Below are 15,762 nucleotides of genomic sequence, written 5' to 3'. Positions count from 1 at the left end.
TTCTAAATTATTGCTATCATTTTAACACCAAATTCATAATATTTTAATAAGATTACCAGCATCTGTTTCTAACAAGAACTATAGATTAATAGAGATATAATTCTTAGATATATAGATTAGAAATAGCTTTAATAATTAGAATTTAGCTATTTATAAGCTCTTATATCCTATTAATCAGTTCCTTTTCTAAATCAGTAAAATCTAATACTATTAAGATATACTATTATAACAATGGATTCAGAACGCTATATTAGTTAATATTAAGAATACTATATAATCTACATATCTAACTAAAGAGAATATTCAGGGGTTACTTGAGGCCATATTTATGATTAGAATAAAGGTCAATTAAGACATATATCTGATGCCTATTCTAGCCAATTAGGTGCACCTCTGTGAAATATAATGTTGGTTGTAGATTACATGCTGTATTCGGAATAGCGGTCATAATCCGCTGTCAGATGTATATCCGGTTCGTTCTGAAAGTCGAACTATCACCCCAAGAAAGATACCTAGGTAGTACCTGCATCAGTGAAAGCGCTCTAGATCCACAAATATAATGAGGTATTTATGTATCTATAGTGAGCGTTCCTCAGCCTCAGCCGCTGCGGCACCAGGTTTGGTTGCAGATCAAGGCTGCCGTTTCTGTCAAACGCATATGATGGCATTGAATGGGAAATTTGGATCTGAGCTGGCAGTTAGCTGGTCTCACGAACCAGCGGGTATTATCGAAGACATTGGATCAGATGGCAAGGGGATGGAAAAAGGGTGACTGCTGAGGACTAGGGCTAGCCCTCTACATTGAACCCTAATATCCCGCTCTTCCTGACTAGCTGATTCGTTGGATACTTAAGCACGTGACCCCTTATCAGATTAGATAATTACTAGATTCGGAATAGTTTATAGTAAACGCCTTGGCACTCTTACGCGGGGTAACTTCTTTGGCCCCTACCGCTTTGAGCAGGCGGTAAATATTCCTTCGACACCTGAGGCCTCGATAAAAGTTTAGGGTTGATTACAGTTAGTGCCCCTCCAACTGGTTAGATCAGTAAATTATACCAACGCATTACATAGAACTAAGGCTAAAAGTATTTATGCTGTTCTACCAGAAGTGTAATGGCTTGTAATATTACAGGAGAAGTCAAAACAACTTAACTAATCTCGGATTAGCGTAAGGCACCAAGGCCAGAAAAATAAAACCGGCAGTACTGACTCATTGAGTGACCCACCCATATTTTTTCACTTCAAGCCTACCTTTCTTTCAGCATCAGATCAACTTTGCAAACGTCCCTATTACTCTCAAGACGCCGCAGAAATCACGATTATAATGTCTCCAAACCTCGAGGCCGAAGAGCCTCACAATAACTTCGACGTACGTACCATCAATATCCTCCGGAGCGCTGCAATGAGGAGCCTGGAAACACACTTGCGAGCGATTACCGCAGATCCCGTGCGGGCGCAATAGATTAATAAACGTGAGAAAAATGGATTGGCTGACGCTTGGTTCTTTAGACAATACTTGTTCTCGATTTTGGCGTATGTAACTTCGGGCGCCCCTTCACCCCTCCTTCGATCGGTTTCAGGAGCCTCGGGGGTCAACAACGGAGTTTTATTACTGCCGCATAGCTCCTGACATCTCTTTCAATTGAAAAAGACTAACTTCCGTCTGTGAAGTCTCAAACCAGTCATCTTATCCTACGTCGTCTTCGGGCTCTCGGCGTCTTCGCTGAGTTGCTTCCGTGTACAACCAAGATCGCTGATCTGTCATGGAAGCCCAAAGGAATTGTGTTCTCTGGAGGTATGAAGTCTGTTAATGCATGGTTTGCGCCGGACCCTGGCTGAGCTACTAGGCCCTTCTTCTGTCTACGACGAGGGCTCGCCCCGTAAGGTTTCCGTCTTCCGCACGTCCGGCTGCCTGTACTCATATGTGTAGATGTTGATCCCGCTGTTTTTGACCTTGATGTACCCATTCTGTGAGTGTTATTTTCTATTCATACCTTGAGTTTTTGAACATGGGCTAACGCTAGAGCATAGGGGTATTTGGTATTATCTCCTTCGACATCCACACGTGGTATAACACTAATACTCTTGACCCAGCTATGGTTGCCAGGAGATCGCATGGCGAATCGACTCAACGAATGTTGCCCGTGGAAAGGCGCGAGGTTCGTGATCTTTGGAACACTGTCTGGAATTTTTTCTCTGACCCCTTTTTGACAGAGTATGGCCACGCCGATGCCAACATCGTCAAGGTTAATAGTCATGTCGACCGGCTCTTCGCCGGTTTGGGCGCTGAAATGTCTGTTTTCATGTCCCACTTTGACAAGCTAGTTAACCTGCCAAAGGTGACTGAAATCCGTTCTTACTACAACACCACTTTTACTGACGCCAACAGGGTTTTGTGGTCATTGCTGCCACTAAGAACTCAGAGTACGCCGGTATCGCTCATGAGGAGAAGCCCATCTTTGGTTTGTCTCACACAAGCTAGCTTTGTGGCACCATAAGGAAAGATGCTAACTCAATCACTAGGCGTCCAATTTCATCCTGAGCTTGAACACGTTCGTCCCCCCGGGGAATTATCCTAGAACTCAATCTAACACATAGATATAGACACCTCGCGGAAGCGAGCTCCTCCGCAACTTCAGCGTTGATATCTGTGGAGCTCAACCTAAATGGAAAATGGGTGACTTCGTCCAGCTTGAGATCGCTCGCATCCGGGAACTCGTTGGTGAACGAGCACTTGTTCTCGGGGCTTGCAGCGGTGGTGTGGATAGTACTGTAGGTGCGAAAATAATGCGTGAAGCCATCGGTGACCGCTTTAAAGCCATCCTCATCGACAATGGATGTATGCGTTTGAACGAGTGCGAGGAGGTCAAGGAGACGATCGGGGAGCACCTTGGCATCAATCTCACAGTTGTTGACGCAGGCGATCTGTTCATGAGTCGTCTTGCGGGTGTTTCTGATCCTGAGAAGAAGAGGAAGATCATTGGGTCGACTTGTACGTACTTCAAACTCTTCGGGACGATTAAGTAACAGGAGTACTGACGACACCAAAGTTATTGATCTGTTCGAGCAAGAGGCTATCAGGGTACGCCCAACCTTTCATGACAGTCTATGCAGACTATGTTGTTTCTAACAGATCTCGCTAGATCGAGAAAGAAGCAGAGAACACCCCCAACTCCGGGAAGGTAGAATGGTTTTTGCAGGGAACACTGTACCCTGATGTGTAAGTCGGTTTGAGCTAACTACTGGGTCTAAACTAATCGCATTACAGTATCGAATCTTTGAGCTTCCGCGGGCCTTCGGCCACTATCAAGAGTAAGCCAGTCAACGAAGTCTCGGGAGCAGAAGACTGCCCCCAGGGAATGGTTCAAAAAAGGAAGCGGACAGAAGCTGACATTAGACACAGCTCACCACAACGTAGGCGGTCTGCCTGAGGTAAGCATTATCACTGGTCTTAGCACGAAAGGAACTTGACTAACTATTATGTAGCGAATGATGAAGGGCGTAAGTTGCACCACCCTGGTAGGGTTTGATTTTATTAACTTCCGCTTACATGGCCCGTTTTAGCAAGGATTGCGTGTAAGTACACTTTCAATCGCTTTGTCAATGCGCAGAGAGCTGACGTACATATCCTATAGCTTATTGAGCCGCTTAGACTCTTATTCAAAGATGAAGTCAGGGTATGTTTAACTTGAATGGGTGAATTTTGCTTTCAATCATACTAAATATTATAGGCCATTGGTCGACAACTCGGCATACATGAGTCGCTAGTAAACAGACATCCCTTCCCCGGTCCTGGTATTGCTATTCGCATCCTTGGCGATGTTACCAAGGAGCGAGTAGAGATCGCCCGCCAGGCCGACCACATCTTCATCAGCATGATCAGGGAGGCCGGTCTTTACGACCAGATATCTCAAGCGTTTGCTGGTCTCGACACTAATCGTAGTGTTGGTGTTTTTGGTGATCAGCGTGTTTGGGGTTACATCGTGATCCTCCGCGCTGTTCGTTCCAAAGATTTCATGAGCGCAGAGGTATTCAACTTCGACAACTCCTTCCTCATGGTAAGTCGCATGGTCCCATCACCCATTTCTATGCTAGCTAACCTGTCACCCCAGAACGTTGCGCGCACCATTTGCAATCAGGTAGAGGGCGTGTCCCGTGTTGTCTATGATTTGTAAGTAGAAGTCTTCGCCTCCCATTGATCAAGCCTCAAGCTGACGTCGTCCTTCTAGCACCTCCAAGCCTCCTGGCACTATTGAGCTGGAATAGACAGCATGATGAAGGGAAGGCAGACAGCAGATGGATTACTTGCCAACGGGAGATAGACGAAATATAGGAATTAAATACTACGGCGTTTGGAAATCTTATTGAAATGCAAATAGAGTTTGAAAATTAGGGTTAACGCAGAGTTCAGATAACAAATTTGGTTTGACAGAACAGAAATGTTCTTCATTGTGTATATAAAAGCAACCTGCCTGCGGATGCAGTAATTCCGATCGCAATTTCTCGCGGTGGTGCAGTGCATCGACGACCTGTTCTACTGTTATTCAATATTCAACCTCTCGCTTGCTATCAAACCTGAATCCGTCTAAAGAAGAGAAAAAGAGCCAGGACTCTCATTCGTTCCTTTCTGTGGCTGATTTAGCATCTCGATTCTCTTAAGCTGCACGGAGCTATACGATCTTCGTTATATCCTGACAGTTTTTTTACTATACATAACGAAAAGTGAGTTATCTGGCGAATGAATGAAATTGGCCAAAATTTTAACAGCTTTCGTCATAGCGGGAGGTCACTACTATTACAAAAGCACTTATAAGAAACGCGGTGATCTGTAGCCTAATGATTTACTTAACTAGTGAGCCAATAAGTAGAACGCAAGATGCCTGAAACCTGTGGACCAACCACAATTATTCAGCCTGAGTTCACTAGAGGAAAAAAGGACTGAATGGAGCTTGGCAGGAACCATGGTTGAATTGTCTAATTCAGGAAGAAAACCCTGCGGAGAACTGAGATAGCTCTAGTGGATCTGCGCAGTAACAGCTTCTTTTCTGATACCCCTACAGCAAGACAAGCAGGCGTAGACCATTCATTTGTGCAGATATCAATGCGCACCAACATGCCTGTGCATTCAAAATGGAAAATATCGTTGTAGGAACTCACACATTGAAATATCAAGTACTATCAAGGCCAATCATTGTAGGGGTGATCTAGGAGATACGACCAATACTTAGGATACCTCTCGTGGGTCTATTTTTTTTCCGCTTCTAGTAGTATGTCCAAATCTGGTAATAGTACACAACGACTAGGATAATGATTTCTATCCATGATCTAGGTTCAAATTTAGTATATTCACGGATAACTAATATTCCAGTTATACAAATGTAAGGGGCATTCAGAAAGTTTAGGAACGATTCTAGAGGCCTCGCTAGAGAGTCTAAATAAAGAGACTTGTGAGCGCTACCAACAAAAGCTTATCAGGGATCTGGGTGTCATTGTGATATTAAATTATTAGTATGTACTATGTCTTGTTTATATTAAAATGAGCATAAGCCTAGGAGGGTACGAACGGGGTCTGTTTCTTCAAGAGGAAGAAGCCCTAAGAGCAAGCCCTAAACAGCGAAAGACCCGCGGAGATCAGTCTCCGAATGTGGGAATTCGACGCGTATCTGCAGCCAATCAGCGCCAATCGTGATTTTTTCCCCTCGGTTGACCGTGTACATTTAAAGATGACACTTCGCAAATTTCACCAAGTTGCACAAATACCTGCACGTTGCGACTCTCACTACTGCGAAAATGTCAGAGAGTCCCAGCTTTCCTCCGGGTCTGACCACAAAACCCGACTCTAAAGAAGCCGCAGCCAGAGATAGCGAGGTTGAAAATGGGCCCAGCAATGCTGCTTATCGCCCCTCCAAATGGCAGAGCAACGTCACCCTCGTGAGCTGTGTAAGGAATTTTGATCTTGCGCTGTGTTGTCGCCACTGTTTTTTCACTGTGCGAGAACAATAAATAACTAATTGTTCGCGAATTCTCACAAAATCAGTACATTGCCAATTTCAGTGATGGGTATCAGAACGGACTGGCGAACCCTACCAATGTCATCTTCAAGAAGCTGCTTGGGCGTTCAGGATACCCTTCAGACATGCAGACGCGAATCAGTAACTCGCTGCTCATAGGTGCTATTCTGGGTATCCTCGCCTTTGGCTATGTTGCTGATATGATGTCGCGGCGCGCTGGTCTACTTTTCACTTCTTTCCTGGTCACTATCGCAACATTGGTGGCTACTCTAGCACTGCAGGTACCCAGGTCAAATATGCTGTGGTTCTTCGTTATTGTCCGCGGTATTTGTGGCTTTGGGGTTGGTGGTGAATATCCCCCCAGTGCAGCAGCTGGCTTAGAAGAATCCCACGATGTAAGAGAGTGCCAACTCGAACCATAGATATTCATAGGCATATGTGCTAAACACTCGAGTTGATGACAGTTTATTCCTCGCTACCGAGGACCCATCTTTGTTTCCTTCACGACACTAATGGCCACATTGGCTTCACCTATCCTGATGATCATATACCTGATCTGTCTCAAAGCCAGCGACAACAATCTCACTATTACCTTCCATGCCATCTACTCTATTGCAACGGTTATACCGGCCATAGTCATGATTCTACGATTCTTCATGGTTGATTCAACCTTGTATCATTACTCCAATTTCAAAACCCAGAAAAAGAAACCACTCCGGTTCTATTGGCTTTTGGTGCGCCGATACTGGTTCCGGCTATTCACGACATCACTGGCTTTTTTCCTGTATGACTTTATCAACTTCCCCAATAGCATCATGTCCAGCACTATCATCTCTTCTCTAGTCAAAGATGGGAATTTACAAACGACCGCCGTCTGGCAAGTCATTTTGGCCGTTCTGCCCGTGCCTGGCGTGGTAATTGGTGCTTGGCTTACAAATGTCCTCGGTCGACGCTATACTGGCATGCTTGGGTTTGGCGGATATGTGGTTCTGGGCTTCATCATCGGAGGCACATACCCCAAACTGTCAGAGCATATTGCTGCCTTTGTGGTTCTCTACGGCCTGCTGCAAGCTTTCGGCCACATGGGCCCTGGCGCAACCATTGGCTTGATCTGTTCCGAAACTTTCCCGACCGCGATGAGGGGGATGGGTTATAGCATCGCTACTGCCTTTGGCCGAGCTGGAGCAGCTATTGGAACTCAATGCTTTACACCACTGGAGGAAGCTGCTGGGAAAAGATCCACTTTCTATCTTGTCGGTGGTGTCGCTGTTTTGGGTATGATTGTGTATTGGTTTCTGCCGGAAAGCGGAGATATCGACCTGGAGAAAGAGGACAAGGAACTGAAGCAATATATGGCTGAGCATGGATTCGGCGAGAAAAGTTAGGCCAATGTTCTATAGTTTTCAGAGGGGTCTGCCGTATTGATGACGATATAGAAGACGGCTCCAAGTCAAGCCAATTATAGAGGTGCGACTGTACAAAGACAACAGAATCGATTGTGGACATAGATATATAGAACGCAGGCTGCGCTCCGCAGACAAACATCTCTTTTTCGAATATCTTTTGATTATCTTTAGCATGAGCTAGATGTCAATAATTCGACGCATAGCATGCTAGAGTAGAATGAGTTTAAAAATCACGTCCAATTTTCTATCTCTAGTTTCAAGAGACAACGCTGCGGGCTGCACAGCTGTACAGTCTGAACTTCCAGAATTATCAGCGGCAGTTTAGTATTTATAGAGAGCCCTTGCGTCTTATTGCTTGTCAAATGCTTGGTTTTATTTCGCCCAACTGTGTGCTGGACTAAATAAGGCTACATCTCATTCTAATAACCATCCGTGGGTGACACTACATATATATATATATATATATGACCTAACAGCATTTCTAAGGTTTTGATAGACGTGCACTCTACTTCTACTAGTAAGAAGTAGTTGTGTTTGTGGCCACCACGAACGTTATAACCTATTGCAGCACGGAACGCTAGTAGCCTGTTCGTCGTGGTTCTCGACTAAAACGCTCTTATTGTGATCCTGGGCGGAGACCGGCACGTCAAGACCTGGATTTCCAGTGAAAAAATTGACGGGCTTTAAGGCTACCGTCATCTTTTCAGAGGGCATGACGGGCCAGTCCTCAATTCGAGGATTATGTGTAGAGCCAAATGTATGCCAAATGACGATATCTGCGTTGCGCACTGTGACGGAGCCCTCATTCCGGCGCGCCTCAATGGCTGAGGCAATACCATCGCCTCCAGTTGACTGCATGGTATGTTGTCCAGCAGGGAAGAGCTCATCATCCGAATAACGGGTCACCCATACAGCGTGACTGCCAAACTCAGATCGCCGTGCATGGTAAGACCCCGGATGTGAGAGGAGCATCTGGCTATAAAACGGATGCAGCTTGAATCCAACTGGCGTTCCGGTGATTGGGTTGATAACATTCTCGTTGATGATCTTGAATGTACGGTTTGTCGTGAAGTCTAGATCTAAGCCAGCCTCTGCGCTGATTATCTGGGAATTTGTGGTATATCCGACCCCGAACGGATTGTGGATTGAGGGATCATTCACTGGCATCGGCTTGGATTCCTCTACCTGGAGAGAGTTTGAATGGCCGTCGATGGCAGGGTCAATCCGGAGACTGAATAGATGCTGATGGTAAGGCGCAAGCACACCAGGGGCGACGAGAGTGCCCCACGGCACCCTATCTCCAAGATTGATTGGGACGGTGGAAAGGATGCCCGTCGCGCGAACCTCATAGTGGATTGAGGCATCCTGGCCAAATTGAAAGTTGAAGATATATTCATAGTTGCTCACTGTGATGATGGTTTGGAGGACTAGGACGCGTGATCGGGTGACGACGGCATTGTTTGTACGAAAGTTGGTATGTTTCCATAGAATCCCGTCATCCTGTTCATGGCAGCAAATCACATTTGGCAACTTCAGTGGCTCGCCAGACGACGTGGTATGCCACCCGTCGAAGTATTTAATTAGGCCTAGGCAATCACAGCCAAGGCGCAAGTTGTTTGCATTAAGACCGGCGCCATCATTACCGAGATCAAACGCTGCCTTACGGGGAAAAGGGGCACGAGGGTCACCGTAGGGGACAAACATCTCAGCGAGTGACAAGCGATAGAAGAGGCTGCGGCCGTCGTAGCAAATATCATGTAGCGTCAAGCCTTCTCTGTAGTTGAAGCCAATATGCATGGTCCATTTCTCCCACTGTAAGAAGTTACCCTGCGTTGTGAATGACGGCCCTTCAGGCTGCACAACCTGATATGGCTTCAAATTCTTGCGGGTAGGCGGCCGCAAGTCTGGGTGATACTCGCTATCACTAAGAGAGTGGATTCTGCGGCGATCAAAAGGCTGGGTCTCAGCATGCACACCATCATTCTGGGCAGATGGTAGATAATATATCTTGGTCACTTGAAGCTGCTCTGACACCTCTGCACATAGATCTAGAGGATACGCATAGTAGTTGGCATCTTCACTTTCCACGAGTCGCATGTAAAACCAGCACTTGCAAGGCTGAGTTAGCGGAGTGGAACGCGCACACAGAGGGAGACACAAAAAATGGGAAGAAAGGAAGTATTACCATGGTTATTCGCTGGGACATATCATTCAAACCATCTGTGGCATACGCCCACGGCTCAACAATGACAGAAGCACTCGGCGGCAAATCTAGCTTTCGAATCTCGGCCTGTATACGAAGATCGCCTAGGCAAGCTTTCTCTACAGACTTCATGTATGCAGAATCAATGTACGGATGTTTTCCCTCAAGATGCTGTTGTTTGACCACAGCACTTTTATCCAGGTCCACAAAGAGTTCGACAAACTTTTGCGAGTCCGTATCACCAGATAAGATGACCTGCACCCTAGCGACACGGACAGGAGGAGCGCCCACAGGTTGTTTGCGGTGCTCCTTCTCTAGATACGGGATCATCTCATGTTTGGGCGGCTCTTTGAGAGTGATAACGCGAAAGTTGAGGTTCTGACCGGGGAAAAGTGGTCTAACGATGGCAGCAGCCTTGGGGAAGAATCAGCCAATGAGACAGAAACACCATGATTACGTGGGGGACATACCTTTGAGATCTCCCCCGGTGTCAGGGGGTCAAAAGGATGATTTCTGGGACGTGGCATGGTAGAAGTGTCGTTTGACATTGTGAATTAAGAGGCGACGAAAACAGAGGGATTGGAAGAAGATAGCAGATTGAATTCAGCGAGAGCAAGGCCGGATGAAATCAGGATCCAGCATTACCCTATATTCTATCATAGCTGCTTGATTTCCATACAAGACGGTGAGCGCTAAAGGAACGTACAACCGAGCTCGTTGATTAACTGCCAAATAGGGCTAGACTGCGATACATTTGGCCAATGCGGACTAGTGCGGGACAACTCAGGGCTTTCTGGAAAAGGAAGGACTCTCTATATAAAAGTAGGATATCATCAGGAAACTCTTTTCTGGTTTGATGTGCGAGGGGCTGCATTTGCTCGTGTCTTGGATGTTGAGGAACTTCAAGCTGAGTATAAACATCTCTGCACATGCCCTGGTACCTTCTGTAGTGCACAGATAATAGACATTATCGACAAATGCTACCGATTGGAAATGCACTGAAGCTGGGACAATAGCTAGATGGAGGAAGGGCAGACAATTCTGATTTAGGATGGACATATCGTAGTCTTGGGGAGAGTGTCAAGGATACTGTTAGAAGTATTGAAGCCTTGATGACCAGATTTATCTTCAAATAATATGCCGGCACGAAGAGAAATAATGAAAACTGGCCACAGTCATTATCGCATTGGCTTCAAAAATTTCAACGTCAAGTTACACTTCCAGGAAAATCCAGGTTTACCTTTGCTCAATAGGCGAGTCATCTTCAAGATCTCCGCAGTCTAATCTTGATAGCATGCAAGTCGATACTCAGCGCTTAGTAGCAAAATAACGACTTCTAGTGGATCCATAGATAACTAACAGTTCACTACTTCTGTCGCTTAACCTAAGTCAATCCTCGACTATAGTCAAACAGCCGACACAGTGAAGTTATTTCACGTATCCGAGGACATCAGCATATGTAGCTGAAATTCGCATGACAAGCCAATATATATCAACAGCGTATCCAAGGCTTTTCCAATTTCTATAATCCTCTCATTGATCGAATTATGCCTTCAAACGCCTTCTATCAACACGTGGATGTACATGGCTTACCTTATGACCGGGGAGTCTCGTATGGCGAGCAGACAAGGGAGAAGATCAAATGCAATATTGCTTATTATGGAGGTGGAAGGCTGTTACCCACGTAAGTCGGCCATATTTGAATTTTGCGCTGCCGGTTCTCTAATCCTGCAAAGCGAGACGATGTATAAAATTATCCAGGAATGCTATATTCCTGGTCTCCAGCATTGTTGGCCCTCTGGATTGGAAGAGACCCGTGGCGTTGCAGCTGGTGCAGGGGTAGAGCTAAGAGATATCGTGATGCTCAAGGCTCGCTACGATTTGGCTCACATTCGTGATGACGGCTCAACTCAGAAACAACACACAAAAAGCAGCAACACCTGCAGAATGTACCAGTGTGATCATACTTTCTGAAGCAATGGCCAACTGCTCTGTGGTAACCGAGAAGGTGAACATGCTAATAACAGCTTTAGTATTGTAAAAACCGCTAGCTCGGCAGAGAGCGAAAGATTTGGAGAGGAAGAGCATTTGGGCAAAGAGCGCACAAACGACTCAATAAATGTTTCCAACGGTTGATGAAAGACCCTATGATCAGTCCACACTGAGGTATGCGATGGGCTAGAATCATGGCTATGAGCTAAGGTTCGTAGGGTTCGCGGACTTTGCTTCATAGTTGACTAGTCAGTCAGATGATTCAACTAGTATATTTCTATTGGCTCTTACCCAAACTCTTATCAAAATCCCTTAATGTACTGATCCTCGCGCCTGACTGATTCGTGACATGTAGATCAAGCAACTTGATAACGGATAAATCCTCCAAGGCTGCAAAGCATGGGTCTCTGGCTAGACAAAGCATGCTATGTGGGACTTGGTAAATGAATGCAATTTCGCCATTTCCTCGCAAGCATTAGTGCCATGCGCCTAGACTCTTAGCAGCGCTGTAAATAGTGACGGCTGAACGCTTAGTGCAACATTCCGCGGGCGACTGCGCCGCGTTGTACAGTATTAGTGGCACGTAGGTAAGCACTATCATAAAGACCAGCCTCGCTCCGGCTTATTTTCCTGCGACGATGGTGAACGCCTCTTAGGAGTGCGCGCGTGTTTTGACACTCACGAGGGGAAAATGGCATCTCAACACCTGTATACGCTGGCGGATCAGCTAGACGCATTTGATATTGATTTCGACCTGAACAAAGAGGATCATACAAACAACAACGACAATAATAATAATGAAAAAGAAAAGGAAAAGGGAAGTGATAATGACCATGGCGATACAAATACAGACGGCGGTGCTACAAAGCTTCTCTCCTCCAGCCTCGACTTGCCCGCCTCCGATACGAGCTTCGTCGAAGACTCGCACTGGCGCTGGACAATAGGCTGGGTTACGCCAAGTGCAATTCTGAGCTGTTTCTTGATTGGTATGCAGATCAAAAATCAAGCAAATAAACACATTTGTTGCCTGTGTCTGACTCTGCGCTATCCAGCCATATCCCTAGCCACCGCTCATCTGGGCCTGTTTCGATGGCTAGATCAACGTCGCGTTGACGAAACAATCACACAGCCGTATGTCACCGCGCTTTCGTTGGTCTTCGTCAATGGATTCCGAATGCTTCTTGCGGCTGCGCTGGGAATTTCCTTCGTCCAAATAGTATGGAAGCTACTACGAGTGCGGCCAATGCAACTGGGGGATCTTGATAAGTTGTTGTCAGTATTGGGAAACCCCTTGCAACTTGGCCGGATCGGTTTGTTCTGGCGCGTCCCAATTCCCTTCCTATGCGCAGTCTTGTTCTGGTGTCTTCCCATCGCGATGGTTTTTCCGCCAGGCGCCTTGACGGTCGAACCCAAGACGCTCACCAGGCGTTCCCAAACGTCTGTTCCAATCTTCGACGCTAACTATATCGGAAATGGGACATATAACGGCATGTTGTCGGCGGCATTATGGCAAGTCGATAATTTTGGTGCTTACGGGTCGGTTTTTCCTACTATTATTCTTTTTTGTCAACAGAGAGATGAAAAAAAGCTGACGAGAGGAGTGCGAAACATACAGCGGACCTACAGACGTGGTCAAAAGAGCGGCAACGCAATCAATCCTTGCAGGAACATATATAACTTCGACATCTCCTTGTGGACAGAATTGTTCATACAATCTTAACATAACTGCTCCGAGCTTCCAGTGCAACGATTCTGTGTCGCCGGCTCTTTTCAATTGGGTCAACGAGACGTATGAACAACCTAAAGGTTCTTACGAATATATCTATGCCGCATCCGCAGACAATGACGCTCTGACAAACTCCCAAAAAGAATTCGTTTTCGAACTTTCATGGTCGTCAGGAGGCCTTAGTGCAGGATATCAGAATCTTAGTTGCACCGCTTACGAGGCTGTGTACTCGTTCCAAATCGACTATCGCAATGGCAAGCAATACGTAACAACGACAGACGTTCAATCAGGTCCGTTGCTCAACAGCTCGAATCTCTACACAGACTATGGAATGTATCCCCAGGATGGCGGGAAAGATGGCCTTGTTAATGCCACCTCGACAGGAAGCGGCGGTGGCAATGTCATGGATACTAACAGAAGGGCCAATCTTGCCGCGATCCAGGACACACTTGTTGATGCATTTTCCGGCTATATAGATGCTTTGAGTAAGTGTGATTATATTAGCTAGGTCACTCGGGCATATTTTTGCTAATGGGATGAAAATTAGTAATGCACGCTCAACAAACTGCGAATACCCTCATCGCCTTGTCTGATCTGTACTCTGGCCCAGCAAAATCGCCTACTTTCAACATCACCCAAGACTCCATGCAAGGACTGTTACAGAACATTGTCATATCGATGTTGACACTAAACCAAACGACCTCACAAATCCCGGTCACGGAGATGTTTACAGTGAATGTGTACTCCTTCAGCAACCCGGCACGTTTGATTGTTCCGTATTGCCTGGCTATTATCTTGTCCCTGGGATTTATCATTGGCGGTGGTCATGCTTTGCTTAGCAACGGCATTTCAGCATCTACAGGGGGGTTGTTTCAAACGTTGTGTACTACTCAGGGCAGTGACCGTCTAGGTGAATTAGCGGCCAAGGGCTGTCTAGGTGGGAGGGAGAATGTGCCGGAGGACCTCAAGGATCTGAAGGTTATGTTTGGAGTTCTTAAGAATCAGTCCACTAGACCGATGGCTGGGCTTGGAACAGAGGATGAAGTCATTCCATTGGTGAAAGGGGCCTTTTAGAACTGTCGGACTTTACACAACAATTTAATGCAACCTTACGTGATATGATTGACTATGATAATTTTGATGCGCACTGTATAATTCACATGTCAGATTACTGTTTCAAGCTGGAAAAGAACATGTCAGCTAGATCGAGCCATGCATCGAGGTTTTCCCTATGCCTTGGACTTGTCTATCGCCTGTGCGGCTCGTGAATAAACATAAGCGCGTCTGTGGCTCGGGTAACCGTGTCATATATCCTCGGCCAAAGACATCCCTTACCACGGCCTTACTTCTTCGGTTGTTGAGAACGTTCCTGTCTCTCCATTCTTCTCAAGAGTTGCCAGTCGAGCCAGATTCACGGCACCATCCTCTATGCTTCCTGTTCCCCTATGGTCATTCAAGTTCGTCCCGATGTACCCTGGGCAGGATGCGTTAACTTTGAAGCCCTTTTCATTCAAGCTAGAAGCATAAAATAGCATCAGCATATTTAAGGCGGCTTTGCTCGTACGGTACGCCGGGATAGGTGCCTTGGACCAAGGGTTGGCAAGATCTGAAGCTCGGGTAAGAGACCCAACCGATGACGAAGTGAACACGAGTCGCGGATTGCTGGACTTCTCAAGAAGCGGAATGAAGGCGTCGGTTACAGCAGCTGCTCCGAAAACATTGATATCAAAGGTCCGCTGCATTAGCTCACGTATTGGGGTGCCCTTCTCCTTCAGATCAAGTGCAACGCCAGCGTTGTTGACGAGTACATCAAGTCGTCCGTACTTTTGCTGTACAAAGCTTCTGGCTGCGGAAATAGACTCGTCTGAAGTGACGTCAAGTCTTAACGAGGATACGGTAATGCCTTCTGATGAGAGTGAAGACGCTGCTTCCATGCCTTGGTTTGCGTCGCGGCTTCCAATGATGACATGATAGTCAGGGTGGTCTCTTGCTAGCTTTTTTGCCAGTCCGTATCCAATTCCGCGGTTTGCGCCAGTAATGAGTACAATATATTTTCCGTACATGATGAAATACAATGTCTTTCAAGAGGTTAAAGTAGCCGAGATTAATAACTGATTGCAAGCGTACTAAGGAGACCAAGATCTGCTTATATATACCGCGTCGACTCCGTTAAATCCGAACAGCCTAGCTCTACTTGACGTGTTTCAGTCAGCAATCTACCGTAATGGTACTACTGTAGTGCAGCCACGAGCCAAATCAGAATTGCTTACTTAGTGCTCGTACATAGCTGTGCACTGGAACAGAATAAGCATTGATTATTTACTTGGGTCGTTCAACCTCCGGCATAGCTCCGGCTTAGGTCCGCCATGAGTGGGGGCATGCTGCGAGCGGGAGCGGCCGCATTCCCGCTTTTAGTATTAG

The 15,762-nt window shown here is 46.3% G+C and overlaps 6 protein-coding genes across 6 annotated transcripts, besides 1 other annotated feature; 4 read left to right on the top strand and 2 right to left on the bottom strand.

Moving 5' to 3' along the window:
• Window positions 1–460: part of a repeat region (Identified by RepeatMasker using a combination of RepBase library and repeat library created with RepeatScout) that runs on past the window's edge.
• Window positions 461–1,327: 867 nt separating this feature from the next.
• UA08_03133 (GMP synthase) lies at window positions 1,328–4,269 on the top strand (the record flags this gene model as incomplete). The annotated part of the gene is made up of 20 exons (XM_020266010.1): window positions 1,328–1,372; window positions 1,513–1,536; window positions 1,675–1,798; window positions 1,851–1,883; window positions 1,934–1,973; window positions 2,098–2,162; window positions 2,218–2,342; window positions 2,393–2,465; window positions 2,527–2,555; window positions 2,608–2,995; window positions 3,054–3,085; window positions 3,147–3,223; window positions 3,272–3,315; window positions 3,407–3,435; window positions 3,490–3,504; window positions 3,568–3,579; window positions 3,639–3,680; window positions 3,735–4,061; window positions 4,116–4,174; window positions 4,233–4,269. The coding sequence occupies 20 exons, from the start codon at window positions 1,328–1,330 to the stop codon at window positions 4,267–4,269; spliced, it is 1,620 nt and encodes a 539-aa protein (XP_020121175.1).
• A 1,524-nt stretch (window positions 4,270–5,793) lies between these two features.
• Window positions 5,794–7,399, top strand: UA08_03132 (hypothetical protein; the record flags this gene model as incomplete). The annotated part of the gene is made up of 3 exons (XM_020265998.1): window positions 5,794–5,943; window positions 6,041–6,409; window positions 6,479–7,399. 3 exons carry the CDS (start codon window positions 5,794–5,796, stop codon window positions 7,397–7,399), a joined length of 1,440 nt encoding a protein of 479 aa, XP_020121168.1.
• A 573-nt stretch (window positions 7,400–7,972) lies between these two features.
• On the bottom strand, window positions 7,973–10,171 carry UA08_03131 (hypothetical protein; the record flags this gene model as incomplete). Its single annotated transcript, XM_020265987.1, has 3 exons — window positions 7,973–9,529; window positions 9,606–10,037; window positions 10,094–10,171. 3 exons carry the CDS (start codon window positions 10,169–10,171, stop codon window positions 7,973–7,975), a joined length of 2,067 nt encoding a protein of 688 aa, XP_020121169.1.
• A 1,094-nt stretch (window positions 10,172–11,265) lies between these two features.
• Window positions 11,266–11,597, top strand: UA08_03130 (hypothetical protein; the record flags this gene model as incomplete). Its single annotated transcript, XM_020265976.1, has 2 exons — window positions 11,266–11,307; window positions 11,409–11,597. 2 exons carry the CDS (start codon window positions 11,266–11,268, stop codon window positions 11,595–11,597), a joined length of 231 nt encoding a protein of 76 aa, XP_020121170.1.
• Window positions 11,598–12,306: 709 nt separating this feature from the next.
• UA08_03129 (hypothetical protein) lies at window positions 12,307–14,415 on the top strand (the record flags this gene model as incomplete). Its single annotated transcript, XM_020265965.1, has 4 exons — window positions 12,307–12,601; window positions 12,668–13,155; window positions 13,358–13,826; window positions 13,889–14,415. 4 exons carry the CDS (start codon window positions 12,307–12,309, stop codon window positions 14,413–14,415), a joined length of 1,779 nt encoding a protein of 592 aa, XP_020121171.1.
• A 257-nt stretch (window positions 14,416–14,672) lies between these two features.
• Window positions 14,673–15,404, bottom strand: UA08_03128 (hypothetical protein; the record flags this gene model as incomplete). Its single annotated transcript, XM_020265954.1, has 1 exon — window positions 14,673–15,404. The coding sequence occupies one exon, from the start codon at window positions 15,402–15,404 to the stop codon at window positions 14,673–14,675; it is 732 nt and encodes a 243-aa protein (XP_020121503.1).
• Between the last annotated feature and the right edge of the window lie 358 nt (window positions 15,405–15,762).

Source organism: Talaromyces atroroseus (assembly GCF_001907595.1).
Source record: "Talaromyces atroroseus strain IBT 11181 chromosome Unknown scaffold_3, whole genome shotgun sequence".
Lineage (NCBI taxonomy): Eukaryota > Fungi > Ascomycota > Eurotiomycetes > Eurotiales > Trichocomaceae > Talaromyces > Talaromyces atroroseus.
This window is presented reverse-complemented; position numbering and strand designations above follow the sequence as displayed.